The sequence below is a fragment of the Bacillus rossius genome, chromosome 3 (assembly GCF_032445375.1).
Source record: "Bacillus rossius redtenbacheri isolate Brsri chromosome 3, Brsri_v3, whole genome shotgun sequence".
Lineage (NCBI taxonomy): Eukaryota > Metazoa > Arthropoda > Insecta > Phasmatodea > Bacillidae > Bacillus > Bacillus rossius.
The window spans coordinates 94,636,978-94,650,915 of NC_086332.1; the positions used below are offsets into that span (position 1 = coordinate 94,636,978).

Below are 13,938 nucleotides of genomic sequence, written 5' to 3' on the forward strand. Positions count from 1 at the left end.
TAAATTGGATATAAATGTCAACTCGTGATATTACATTTGTGTCATGAAAAAACAAATTTACCTATATATAAACATATTAACCAGTAATATTGTGATCTAATTTACTTCCGAACAGATTAACTACAGTCGTTAATAAAAACAGGTTAGAATAGCTGATGCAAATATAAACTAACCTCCGCCATATTTTTATGTGAAAATCAGAATAAATGGGGAATAAACAGTTTCATGTCTGACGGCTAATGATCAATCTGTATCCTTTCTTAAGCTCTGGTGGAGCAGGCACCAGAGGTGCAGCCAACTGCTTCGCTGCGGTCGAGCTCTTGGCCCCACAGAATTAATGAAGGACATTCATTCATTGGCCAGTCCAAGACCTTCGCCCAAGACCCGAACCTGGCCCAGACCCTCTAGCCAATGCGCCAGTTAACGGCCATCTGGTGCAACCCGGCCATGTCCCTTCAGGACAATACACAAGCCACCATGGGCTTCATGACGACCCTAGAGGCCAGCTTCAATACCCAGCGACCTTAACTGAGACCCTGTCATCGACATAACCCCCGTTAACGGAATATCAAGCGCCATCCTTTACTGAAACGCACGAGGAAGTAGAAAATAATTGAGTTCACAGTTCACTTGGTTAAACTGAACATTAAATTCGTGGGCATTAATGAATCTCACTTTATACCAACAAGTCGCTTCACGATATTAAACTATAATATCTACAGGTGCGACTGTGACACTAGAAGTGGTGGTGTTGCCTTAGCGTTTTACAGAATCATTAAACATAGGTACCTAATTTAATTTACCAACATTTGATCAATTAGAAGCTGTAGCAATTAGTATTAAAGTAAATAATAAACAAACAGTGTTTATTTCAATGTATACACCGCCAGGTAGATCACTAACAGAAAACAAACTGAATATCCTATATGGCTTATCTCCCGCGTTTCTATCAATTGGCGATATTAATGCCAAACATAAAGACTGGAACTGTCGGAGCAACACAGCCAATGCCTTCGTACTGCAAAGCCACGAGTGTAATAAAAATTACCAAGCTCCCTCGGAGCCAACACATGACTGTGGAGCAATCAGCTCTAACCCTGATAAATTAGATATTGTTTTAAACAGAAGAGTTCACACGGGATTCCAACTCAGCGTCGTTCAGGAAAAGTCGTCTGATCACTTTCCAGTGCACCTGACATTCGATGTTGCGGACACTGTCACCAATCCGCCGAGAAAAGTCAGTCTATAAAAAAGCCTACTGGCGAAGCTTTCAGGTGTAGGCACTACCTACTCGATAACTTGTCTGCACCAGGTGCTGCCAATCTATAAAATAAGGAAAATTTAGAATGAGCAGTAACCGAATATACAAACTGCAATAAACTCGTGCATTCCAGAAAAGGTAGTTAAGTAGTTTGAGCAGGACGAACTGCCGGAGTAAATAAGGGACCAAATATAAAAAAAAGTGGAGGCGCGAATACACTAGACGTAGATAGCGTGGTATAAAGCGCGCCTTAATGAACTACACAGCATAATTACCGATGAAATAACTCTATGGAGGAGCAGCCAATGGGAGGCGAAAGTCTCTCAGCTGTAGGTGCAAGATTGCACCACCTGGAGAATGACAAAGCGATTTCTGTATGAGGTAGATAAAATACCTCCGCTGCAGACCCGGGCTGGACTCGCATTTACGTCCACCGAAAAGGCACAGCCTTCGCGGACACTTTAGAATCGGCTTTTCAACCTAATCTCGAACCCTGTGACCCGCGATTTAATGCCAAGATATACCGTGAGCTAAGAATAAAACTTAACCAACCAGTAACCTCAGAGCCCTACCAAACTCAGTCGTAGGAAATTAAGCAAGCAATTCACGAATGAAACCACGCAAAGCCCCGGGAAACGATGGCATTCAGACAGTTGTCCTTAAGAAACTGCCTGATAAATTCTTAGAATTACTAGCCAAATTAATTAATACAGTGTTAAAACTACAGTTATTCCCTTCGCAATGAAAAAAAAAGCAATTATAATAGTGTTCCAAAAACTTGGCAAAGACACTACACTGCCCCAAAATTATCAGTACAGTGTCTAAAATAGCAGAATATATAATAGTGCAGATGATAATATCTTACCTGAGAATAATATTTCGAATTTCGCAGCTCACATTTAACCACACAGCAGCTGGTCCGCATGACAGAACCAATAATAACTGCATATCCTAGCAGCGTTCTTAGACACTGAAAAAGCCTTCGATTGGGGATTTCATGCAGGCGTAATTGACAAACTATTTAAAACTGGCTTCCCCGATTGTTATATCAAACTGCTAGTCTCCTACCTTAAAAGATCGTGTAGAGTCACGGTATAAGGGGGAAAATCAAAAGTAAAAATAATAAAAACAGGAGTCCCGCAAGGCAGCATTTTAGGGCCCGTATTATTCAACATTTGTACTCACGATATGCCTAAACCCGAGCAACGATTTGTTCAGCATGGCTGCAACGCGGATTATACGGCTTTATTTAGCAGATCTCGCAACGTAGAACTTGCTGCAGAACAACTGCAAACTGCCTTAACCGCTAAGGAAAACTGGTGCACAAAATGGCGAATGAAAGTTAATCCGACTAAATCAGAAACCATTGTTTTCACGCGAAAACACCTTCCGCCACTGGCAAAAAGGCCGAGATTAGCCCTATTTAATGAACAAATTTCACATAAAAATGTAGTTAATTATCTTGGCGTGCACATTGATCGCAAACTACTATGGCGCGACCGCACAAATGGAAAACAAAACACAGTTTTCACGAGATTCATGACTCTACCCAGTCATGAGTTGACGACTGGGTTACTCGTTTAAAAACGGCCTAATAATTTACAATGCGTTAATAAAAACAATTGTAACATATGCGGCTGCAGTATGGGTAACAGCAGCGGAATCCCACTTTAAAAGCTGCAGCGAATACAGAATGAAAGCATTCGTATAGCGGCAGATGCGCCTGTGTATTGCCCTGTCAGGTCCATGCACACGGAGCTTAGACTCAAACTCCTGAAGGACTATTATGTTAGGAATGCACATCAATTCTATGATAAATGCAGATTGAGTGTGAATCCTTATGTTTCTGCTCTCGGTGTCTCTAACCGGAATGGTATCGAAATTAACAAATTCAAGTTTCTATCCTGACACACAGGCCGCCTTAGACGCACTGTGATTGGCCGACTACAGCACGGCACGAAAAACCCGGGAGCTGACCCCAGTTCCACCGTTGCTGACCGGTGGGAAAAATTTCTCCATGAAAAACACTTTATCTTTAATTCTTTATAAATATTAAATAAACAATTATGCTACTATTATGTAGCGACAAAGAGCCTTGTACAATGGCGTATCTGTCAGTACAATTATACACTGGCTAAATAGAGTATCATACTGACTGCAGCTTGGGCATAGCTGTGCTGTGGTACGAGATGACGAACTAGATTACCTATCTGAACCAAATACAAATAAGAATGTTCCCTCTACCTTCGCTGTAACTTAATAAGCTGACAGTTCTTCCACTGTATTTATGTATTATTACCTTTAAAATTACAAGTCTTGCAGTGCTCCCTATAATCACAGGAGTATCGGACTCCAAATCTAGAGGGTGGCCTACAGGGAAGCACTATATGTCAATTTAGAATAAGCACTTTCTCTTAGTCTAGATGGCATGCTACGCCGGGCTACCTTCACTTACAGGCAAATCATACTCCGGCTTTAGGGATTCGGCATGCAGGAGAGCATTGTGTGGCATATTAGCATATGTAGTGTACACCTAGCTTAGGAAAACAATTGAAGTACAAAATAAACAAAAAATATAAAAACAAAACACAAAGATAATAGTATTGGTTAATGTAGGCTACTATTACATTGAGCCTTACATTAAGCACGGCACACCCATGCCTCGGCTGGGTGTACTGTATTTTTATAAACTGTAGCTTGTAAGTTGTACTAATTTTCTTCTTTTCTAATTTAAGGTGCTACCTGGAGCCAGAGTGAGTGGGTGGTGTACCCACTTACCGCCAGAGGCGCTAGCGCCCCTGGTTAATACAGACCTGGATACGATACAAAGAGGACCACGAGTCAAACTTCTAAAATCCAGCATGGTAGTCTTTTTTACTCTGTCCAACTCTTCAACCAGACCATCATCTGTGTCCTGTAATTTCCTACACTTTATGCATGCAAACTTGCACTTCGCATGACAGTGCCCAGGGTTTTCCCTGTGTCTATGCAGGTTTTACCTGGACCTAACTTATCTAGTAGTTATAGCTTTAGAATTAAGAGTGAAGGGAGTTAGTCACGGCTTTAATAGCTGCAATCGCTGGCCAATCCCCTCCTAGCACACTATGCTTGACACCCCCTCCCCCCACAGTATTGCTAATCCCAAAATGACTAGGCGTATAGGTTTAGGCCTATGACGCACCTAGGTCCCTCCCATAACCCGGACCCTCCCAAATACACTTAGTTTCAGTTAGGTTAGGAAAAAAATCATAGTTTGAGGGACAGCCTGCGGACTAGCTGATTACAAAATTACCTTTGCCCGAGGTATGACCGCAGGGTTATATGTTGAACCATGCCTGTCCTAAACCACCCAAGCATTTCTATTATTTCTATTTGGGTTTGAGTATCGTTGACAATAGGGACATTACATATTGTAATGTACAATGCTAAAGAACAAGGATAGTGTTAAGAAAGCGAGAACCAATACCGCGATCCGCGCCAGGTTCGGAGCTGGCTAGCGGCCCCGCACGGCCACTGACGTCACGCACTGTCCTTTGACGTAAGGAATACCACGCGTCCCTGGCCGGATTACAAGGATCCTCGCTAAGCCCCCTCCCTCACCCTCACCCCCCCTTCGCTGCCAGCGCATCGTACCGCCTCGGGCTATTGTCACCATTAGCGGCCTAGGAATTTCGGGCTTACAGAAGCCACCGCGAGGAGAGGCGTGATTAAGCGTCGCTGTTCTGGGTGTTTGGGCATCGGGTCGGCCCGGGATGACGCGACACGTCACAGCCACTCTCGTCCCTTCGAGAAGGACGCCACGGGTATATAAGCGACGATGCTGGCCTCCGCGAAAGTTCCAAGCGTTCGGAGAGTTCTTTGAGCAGTGGAGAGTGTCTCCCCCTCAGGGGGTGATACTAGTGATACCTGTGCGATCAGCGAAAGGTTAAGAGGGCAAGTGGCCCTTGCTGAGCTAAACGAACCTATCGGAGGCGATACCTGCGAGAAGGCCTCGTGAGCGAGTCGGGTGCGACGAGTGATAGTTGGGGACTGTACTGCGGCGCGGCGTGGGTGAGTGTGCGAAGGAAACGGACAGATGCAGAAAGAAGTGTGAGCTACTGTCGAGCCAAAATCCAGTGGATAAAGTTACTTTTTCAATCATCAGTATGAGACTAATTGTTTTGGACAGAAATCTTGAGTGCAGAAATTAAATTTATAATGCAGATAATGAAACTGTACTGATTAATTGGGCTATATCTTATGAACACAGTTTTTTTCCCACATTATATTCGTAACAATACGATAAAAGGAATGGGCAATAGCCTATAGTAAGGAACCATGACAAAAATTTACCTGGAGTGATGTCGAGGAAGCCATGCAAAGACAAAGGCAAGACCCGAGTCCCCTGAAATACAATTTCTTCGACAATTTATTGATGTTTGAAGATATCCTTTCTAGGCGCGTTATGAAAATATTATGAGAGTGAATTTTTACTATGCGCGCGCAGCATGCAACCAAAATTGACAGAATGATGAAGGCTACATACTGTTACGACCTATGTGGGGAGAAATGGGTTCGTAAGGGATAGTCTAATTAATTTTTCTAATTAATTTGTATTACAGTTATATTATTACTAATATTTACATTGATTATTAATAATTATACTTAAAATGTCTGATCACCAATCACTGGCACTTAAAAATGTTTATTCGCAAGTCACTCAATGTCTGTCAAGTTCCACAGTTCGCACTCCCCACTGGAGCTAGGCTCAACAGTGGTTCTCCTCTTACCTCGCGCCTTTCCACACACACAGTCTCGCACCACTCAGTCGCACTCTCTCTCCCGTCAATCCGTGTCACGCCACTCTCGAGGAGGTCTCGCACCCTCTTCGCCGATGTCGTACTTACCTTCACTCGCGGAACTCGAACTCTCGGAGCTCACCCAGAACTCGCTCGGAACTCTCGTGGCACTCCCACGAAAGCCAGCGGCGCTGCTTAAGTACCTGAGGCTCCCTTCTCGAACCGAAGAGATCGGCTGTGATGTGACTCTTCATCCGGGGCCGACCCGACGCCAGAAATGTCCAGAAAGGCAACGCCCATTCACGACACTACGCGCGGCGGCACGTGGAATTCCCAAGTACGCTCAGCGATAGATTACCGCGTGGAGGAGGGGGAGGGGAAGGGGGTAGTGATGGCTCTGGTAATCCGGCCAGGCGCGCATGGCATGCCAAACGTCAGTGGATGGCACATGATCTGGCGTGTGACACTAGTGGCCTTGCAGGGCCGCCAGCCAGCTCCGAAACTGGCATCGTGGTCTGGTCTCTCGCGATCGTAACAATACAAATAAAACTGATATATGTGCTTTTAAATCATATACTTTAGTGATTGATATTGAAAAAATGGTTCATATCATTTTAAACGTTTATATATTTAAAAATTAGTAATATAAATTGTGTTATAACCTTTTCGAGTGAATTTTTCTGAGTATTTATATAATTGAGGTTATGTTCTCGTGTGTATAACGATGTTAGGTTGCTTGTAAGCTTCCGTTGTGGCTGGCAGGGAGTGTCTGTGGAAGGTTTAGTAGTCTCCTGGCCATTTTCATTGGAATGTTTGTGAGGTTATGTTCCCGGGTATATAATTTATTTGAATTATAAGTTATAATTAATTTCATTTTTTAATAAATAATTTCATACATTAAATTTTAATTAACATAAGACTATTTATTAATTTTAATATTTTTGAAAACATTTTAATTATTTTACTACATTAAATAATTAATTTTAGGTGATTTTTTTATTAATATTGAATACTGAGAGTATATTTTGATAATTTAATTTAATTCATACTCTACTAACCATATTTATAATATTACTGCATTCCTTTTTATTGTATATTTATGAATTATTTGCATGCAAAATTTCATTTAGTTTTTTTGTATTCCAAAGTATGACTTCTATCGCGCTTATATAAACACACATTACTTTTTTTATTTCACATTATGACTTGCTATTATTTATCACCTAAGAGCGATCGAATACAACCCCCCCCCCCCCCCCCCCCTTCCTAATTCACCCATTTTTAATGAATTGTTATTGACAAGTAAACAAACAAATTCTCGGTTCTTTGATTGATTGTTGAAATGGGGAAGATTGATTCAAAACATTATTATTATTTGGGTAGTGGTTCCTTATTGCGTGTCCAATAGTATTTCAAAATAAAAATTTAAAATAAAGAAATAATTGGTTGTTTTTGTGAAGCAAAACGGTATAGTTACCAAAATATATTTGATTTTGAAATATTTAAAAAAAAAAACTTTGAGGAAATTGTTTCTAAGTACAAATTTTATGTGTAACATATCCATTTGAATTTTAACGTAAAATATTACAGTGTATTAAGCAGTTGAATGTGTTTGTGATTTAAAACTACTGGATAGTTACCACAATATATTTTTATTTTGAACACACACATTTTAAGCTTTTTAATGTCAACTGAATACGCGGTAAGGAACTTTGGCCCCGGAAGAAATTGTTCTGTGAAACTTATCCAATTGTATTTTAACATAAAATTTTAAAATAAAGGTAGCAGTTAAATGTGTTTGTGATGCGCAACTATACCAAAACAAAAAAATAAATTTGGTAGGTAATAATAGAATGGAACTCCGGCTATTGGGTTCTGGGTGAGGAGCAAAGTGATGTTGTCCGCCATCTTGGATTATGAAGTCCTAGTAGCTATCTTGAATTACCTTTATATTTGACCTTGACCTTGACAGTTGACTCGTCCGCCAGCTTGCATTCTGGCATCTTGAAATCGAATGCCCCACTCACGATCGTTGTACTTTTCGTTATGGACTTTCCACCAATTTTTAATTATGACTCAATGTCCACCATCTTTTTTTTGTTCCTAGAGGCTGCCATCTTGGATATGAGATCACAGCCAATTTTTCGATTTTGATATCACAGCCGCAATATTGTTTTGTTCTGCTGGGGTCGCATTTTGAATTGCGTAATGTCCGCCATTTTGGTTTACGCTTTTTTCGATTATTTCAGTCTTTATGGAGTGCAAAGTGAGTCCTTTGCATGCCTTGGCGTGTAATTTCAGGGCATGTCCACATGAAAGTCGATCTACACATACAGCACACAGCTTAGTGTTCTCAGTTTCGTTAAAAAGACAATGATATATTTCATGATGCCTTGCACTGAACATTTACACAAACATCCTGCCACAGAAGATACATTTTGGTCCTGATGTTAAACAATTAGTCCGTCACAAATCCTGATGTGTCTTTTCAATTTTCAGCCACATCTTACATGCCAACGAGCATTTATACTTGTAATGAAATACATCACAGTATTTGCACCAGTGCGTCAAACATGCCAATGGACATAAGTTGATCATTGAAGTCTCTGAAGTTACTGGCGAAACCTCAGACGATGTAACAGCACATATCGATGTCTCCTCTGTTGGCGAAACCACTGCTGGAACAGTAGGTGCAGCCACCACCAGGAAATCTGTAGTTGGTGGCAGAGATGCCATCGAGATCACATCAGCCATCGACATGGATGTCACCAGTGTCTGTGCTGCTGGTTGTAGGACTTCCATAAAGGTCAACAATGGATCAGCTACTAAATCTCAAGAAATTTAATGAAGAAATTTCATCCGCACTGCACCAACAGAGGAGTACTGAGAGCCCCGTCGTCTGGACTTCACTTATATACCCACAGTTGCTTGTGTAATACTTGAGTCAAATCTACAACCAGTCTAATTTTGTTTAGTAATATTATTATTATGTTAAAATGAAGGAAAATGTAAAAAATCTAGAAATAAAAACGCATAAACTTAAAATTTAACAAATTTATTTTTAAAAATACACAAGTCACAAATACATACTAGGTTAAGCATTAAGAATTTTCGTAAGCAATGTCTTTAAAGCTGCCCAGGCTGCCTCATCGACTATGGTTTCAACTGGTTCTCTGGTCTCGGACACACGAACACAGGTATCCCACCGACATTCTTCGGCAATACTTTCGGCGGTGACAACTTCTGTGAGACTCTGGTGACGATGACTGCGACCACAGTTGCGACTGGTCTTTGTCTCGGTGTTTGTTGAGACAGTATCACTGACAGAGCTACGACGAGACGTACGTCGTTTGGGCGTCTATGTAGATACATCGCAGGTTGCAACAAGTTTATGTTTGGAGTTGCACTTGCAGGTCCGGCAACGTAAATTATGCCACGCGGATTCTACAGTAGCAAATCGCCTATATGTGTTTTTCACATGTGGGTACGAAATTTTACTTTCGTCCCACTCCAGGCCGTGGTAATCTTTGCAAAGCCATTCGTTGATCCTGTTACTTTTCTTGTCCAGTAGTTTCCAAGGATATGAGTCATGACATCGTCTTCGTATGTGACGGCAATCTCTTTAAGGTCAATCTCATCCAAGATGGCCACCGTGACGTCATAATCCATGATGGTGGACAAAGTCTACTCGCTCTCCACCCAGCACCCAGTAGTTGGAGCCCTATTCTTACATTTCTATGTTTGATTTTAAAATATTAATTATAACACTTTGATATAAACAGTTTACTCAATAGGGAACAATTAAACTAGTTTACACCTTACCCAGGGACCTTGAGCACTGACACCAACCATACGCTACGGAGCTGGGCCCCGCTCTGGGGATGAGACACGGGTACTCACCCGAGGAGGGCCAGCACTGGCCGCGCAGGTAGTGGAAGTTGTCCGGACACACGCAGCTGCCCGCCTGGCACTCGCCGAACTGCATCAGCTCGGCGCACTGCTCGCTCACCTCGCACGGCTTGGCGGCGTTCGCCAGTCCTGCGCATGCGCCACACCACGCCAGTAGCACGCAACAGCTCCAGAGGGCTCAGAGGGCAGCTGCAGCCAGAGCTTCGCGTCACGGTCGCCATCTTGGCTGACCTTCACCTCGGCATTCCCAACTCATCGGAAATTCCCCGAAATTTACTTGAAATTCTTCAAAATTACTCACCAATTCTCATTTTAGAAGGTAACAATTCTTATTTAACGGAAAATTTCCAACCAAAGACTCAAAACAAAATTCAAAATTCAAAATGCTCAAAGAGGCTTAGCATTTCCAAAGAAGCTTAGCATTACCAAAAAGGATTAGAATAACCCAAAATAAAAACGTATCATGCGTCTTTGACCTTGAGTTTTGATCTTGACTTCAGCCATCTTGGATAAAAATGACCTTTAACATTGACCCCAGTAGCCATATTGATTTACCTAGATCATATGATCATCAACCTGGCCACCATTTTGAAATCTGAAAAATTCCACTAATTTTTAATTATAGTACTATCTTGGATCCTAGAACAATACGCCATTATGAATTACACCATATTGAATTGCATTTTGGATTCTATAAATATTCAGTTTTGTAAATTATAAGAATTTCCGACATTTAGAATCCCATATTTTTTTTCTAGAACATTCCGCCATATTTTATGACGTAATGGCTTCCATCTTGACTGACATCTTTAAAGTCTTTAATTATCACCCAAAAGATATTAATAGAATTTTTGAACCTAAATCAATTTTCGCTCTAATTATTGATCAGAATTAAGGACCAGGATGGATCAAATAAAATCTTATATTAAAAGGTAATTTTTTACAAATAATAATTAGATTTTTTTAACAAGCTGATATTTAAATAATATGCCCGAACAGTTCCGAAGTTCACCGATCTTTTGTGCAACTTAAGTAGCACCTATTATATGGCTAGCTACAATAAAAAAATATACTGTGAAATCGTGTGTATTATAAGGACAGTTAATTACCTTTAGTTATATAGGCTACGGTTTAATTTGTAATTCCCAACAACAGTATTTTTAATATAACTGACCTAACCAACCATACACTATTTTAAAAGTATTTTAAATGTAGCTACCTTAATGAAACCAACCGTCCATATTATTAAATGTATTTTTATATTAGCTAATCTAGACTAACCGACCCTTTTCACGATATCAAAATTGTTTAATATTTAAATTTAACCTAACCACACGTTGCAATTTTAAACTAATAATATTTTGGAATATTGTTTTTTTTTTATATCCAAATAAATGGCTTTCCTTCAGCATTACCAATGTTTTAAAGAATCAACATAAATCTTTCAAAAATATTCAGCACATGCGCTATTAATATAATCTAAAATTCATATCCTAGACGTTTAAATTATAGGAAAACAAAAAGAGCAATGTGACAGGTTCTATATTAAAATCCCTGATATAATTGTAGCAAGCTGTTTGCGGGCACCGTATGCCAAGTTACACGACGGTAAAATATTCGGGCGTGCCGAAAAAACTGTGTGAAATGTAGGTTTCCCGTTTTGTGCTTATAAGTACCGCATAGCTTGCCTTTGAAGCAACAACAGCATAACTTCAAAGCTTCGTGGGTTATGCTTGGCGAACAAAGAGAAATGACACACACATTATCTATGCACAATATCTTACCTTCTTTTTTAAATTATAAAACAAATCCCTTTTCACGTATTAGGGGGTATAATTTCTAATTAGTTATATGTTGTCAATCCCGGATATTAGCTACTATTGTTTCATATTTTATCAGAATCTGTTATTAAACACGTAATTGAGTAACAAACATCTAAATTTATCTTTCATTTATTAGTAGGATTCGTAAGATATGATAAACAAGTTGCTATGCTCCAACTTCAAAAAGCAAACACCAGCATTAAAAACTAATTTAGACCATATTTCGTGTTATAAGTTAGTAATTTTTTTTTTGCGATGACCGTGCAGATGAATTTTGTCTATCGATTTTTGATAAATTCTTAATACTTAACGGGTTAGATTTTGCTTTCAATATAAGTATTCTCGTTCTTTTAACTATGCAGGAAACATTTTTAAAATCTAATAGGCTACGAAAAAACTGATAATGTGTATATGTAGGTAAATTTAAAACTTGGTGAATTTCCTACATGTATTACAAAATGAAATAAAAAGTAACCGATTTTTTTCTTCCGTTTTTGCACTTCTTCGTTCAAGCTCAATGCGTTTCAAGTGATTTTGTAAGGAATGAAAAAAAATTATGAAAAACCGTATGGCATTATAACATACATGACTTATTTTATGTGGTGGGGAAAATTCCCATGGATATTACCTCCCACTTCGTCTCGTTTTCTCCATTCAAGAACAACTAGTGTATCGGTTCTGCCATTAATTGTTCGATGATGCAAGCCAAAGAATTTATTTAATATGGTTAAATATTTTTCAAAGCCACCAGTAAGCTGACGACAATATCTTGACCACCATCTTGAATTTTTTTTAAAATTTGAGTTAAATGTGGGATAATTCCCGCACTGCTCATTGTACACGTCCTTCATCGTGGGTACGCCACTACCGCGCCTTAAAACCCAAAGGAAAATAAACTAAATGGACTTTTGAAAATGCACTTTAAAAAACAAACAAAAATAGTTAGAGATAAGATAACAGGAAGAAAAATTGCATTTTACAGTTTTTTAAGAGCTTTAAGTTTGCTTTTATTTAACCAACGGTGCCTAGCTGCAATACGTTGCCCAGGTAAGAACGTACATGATTTCCATAAAATAATTTTTCCAGGTTCAATGGCATATTATAACAATTTAATTTAGACTATTTACAACAAATCATGCATCAAAATGAAGATAAACTAACCTAATTAATTTTGCAAATGTTCAATATGTGCACCTTTAGTTATACAGCACACATCCAATCCAAAGACAAATTCCTCCCACACTTTGGATAACACATCCGGAGTAATAGAAGCAATAGCCTCTTCAATTCTGTGTCTTAACTCTGGTAAATCATTAGATAGCGGCGGAACGTAGACACTATCTGTTACAAAGCCCCAAATAAAAAATCGCATGGTGTTATGTCAGGTGAACTGGAGGCCAGCGAAAAAGAGCTCTGTCGTCTCGACCATTACGACCAATACAACGGTCAGGGACTTGGACGTTCAACCCACTCTAGTACAAAGACATTCCAATGGGGAGGTGTTCCATCCTGTTGCTAAATAAAATTTACATGGTCACCCTCTACTAGTTTGAGAGCTATTTTTTTCGCGCTGTAAGCGAAAAAACAACCAAGCAATATTCGGGCATGAGCTTATCTAAAACTCTTTAAATTATTTTTTAACTGTAACTCTGAACCAACACTCTGCAACGCTTACAGTTGAAACTGTTAAAATTTATAAAAACTTATTATTTTATGAATATATTGTATCTCCAGAGGTCAGAGCTTTGATGGTTCGAATAACAGTGCTTCCAATGTGTTTTGCATAAAAAATTAAATTTAATATTTCGATAAGGACCATAAAAGCTCTGGAAGGTAATGGAGCATCGATCTTGCGTGATGAGACAGAGCGATGTTGGCGCTCTCTAGGAATAAACAGCAGAAACTAAGAATTCGGTATCCAAGATAGTGGCCTCTATCAGACGAATGGCTGACTGATGTCAGAATCGAAAAAAAGGGCTGTACATCAGATTCAAAATAGCGGACATGTTATTAGTATTCAAAATGGCAGCCATAACGAAATTTGCAACGTTCTATAATCCAATATGGCGGCCGTAACTAAAAGTGGAACGATGATATCATACATATCCAAGATGGCATACATAACGGAAAGTGCAAAATTAGTGAGAGGGGCGCTCGACTTCAAGAT

General features: G+C 39.6%; 1 protein-coding gene across 2 annotated transcripts in view; it reads right to left on the bottom strand.

The window, feature by feature from the left end:
- Positions 1–13,938, bottom strand: part of LOC134531479 (multiple epidermal growth factor-like domains protein 10) — a 157,069-nt gene that overhangs the window by 97,936 nt on the left and 45,195 nt on the right. For both annotated transcript variants that reach the window (XM_063367189.1, XM_063367190.1), the window contains exon 3: positions 9,940–10,077. In XM_063367189.1, the coding sequence (XP_063223259.1) occupies positions 9,940–10,077 (138 nt within the window). The remainder of the gene's footprint in view (positions 1–9,939; positions 10,078–13,938) is intronic.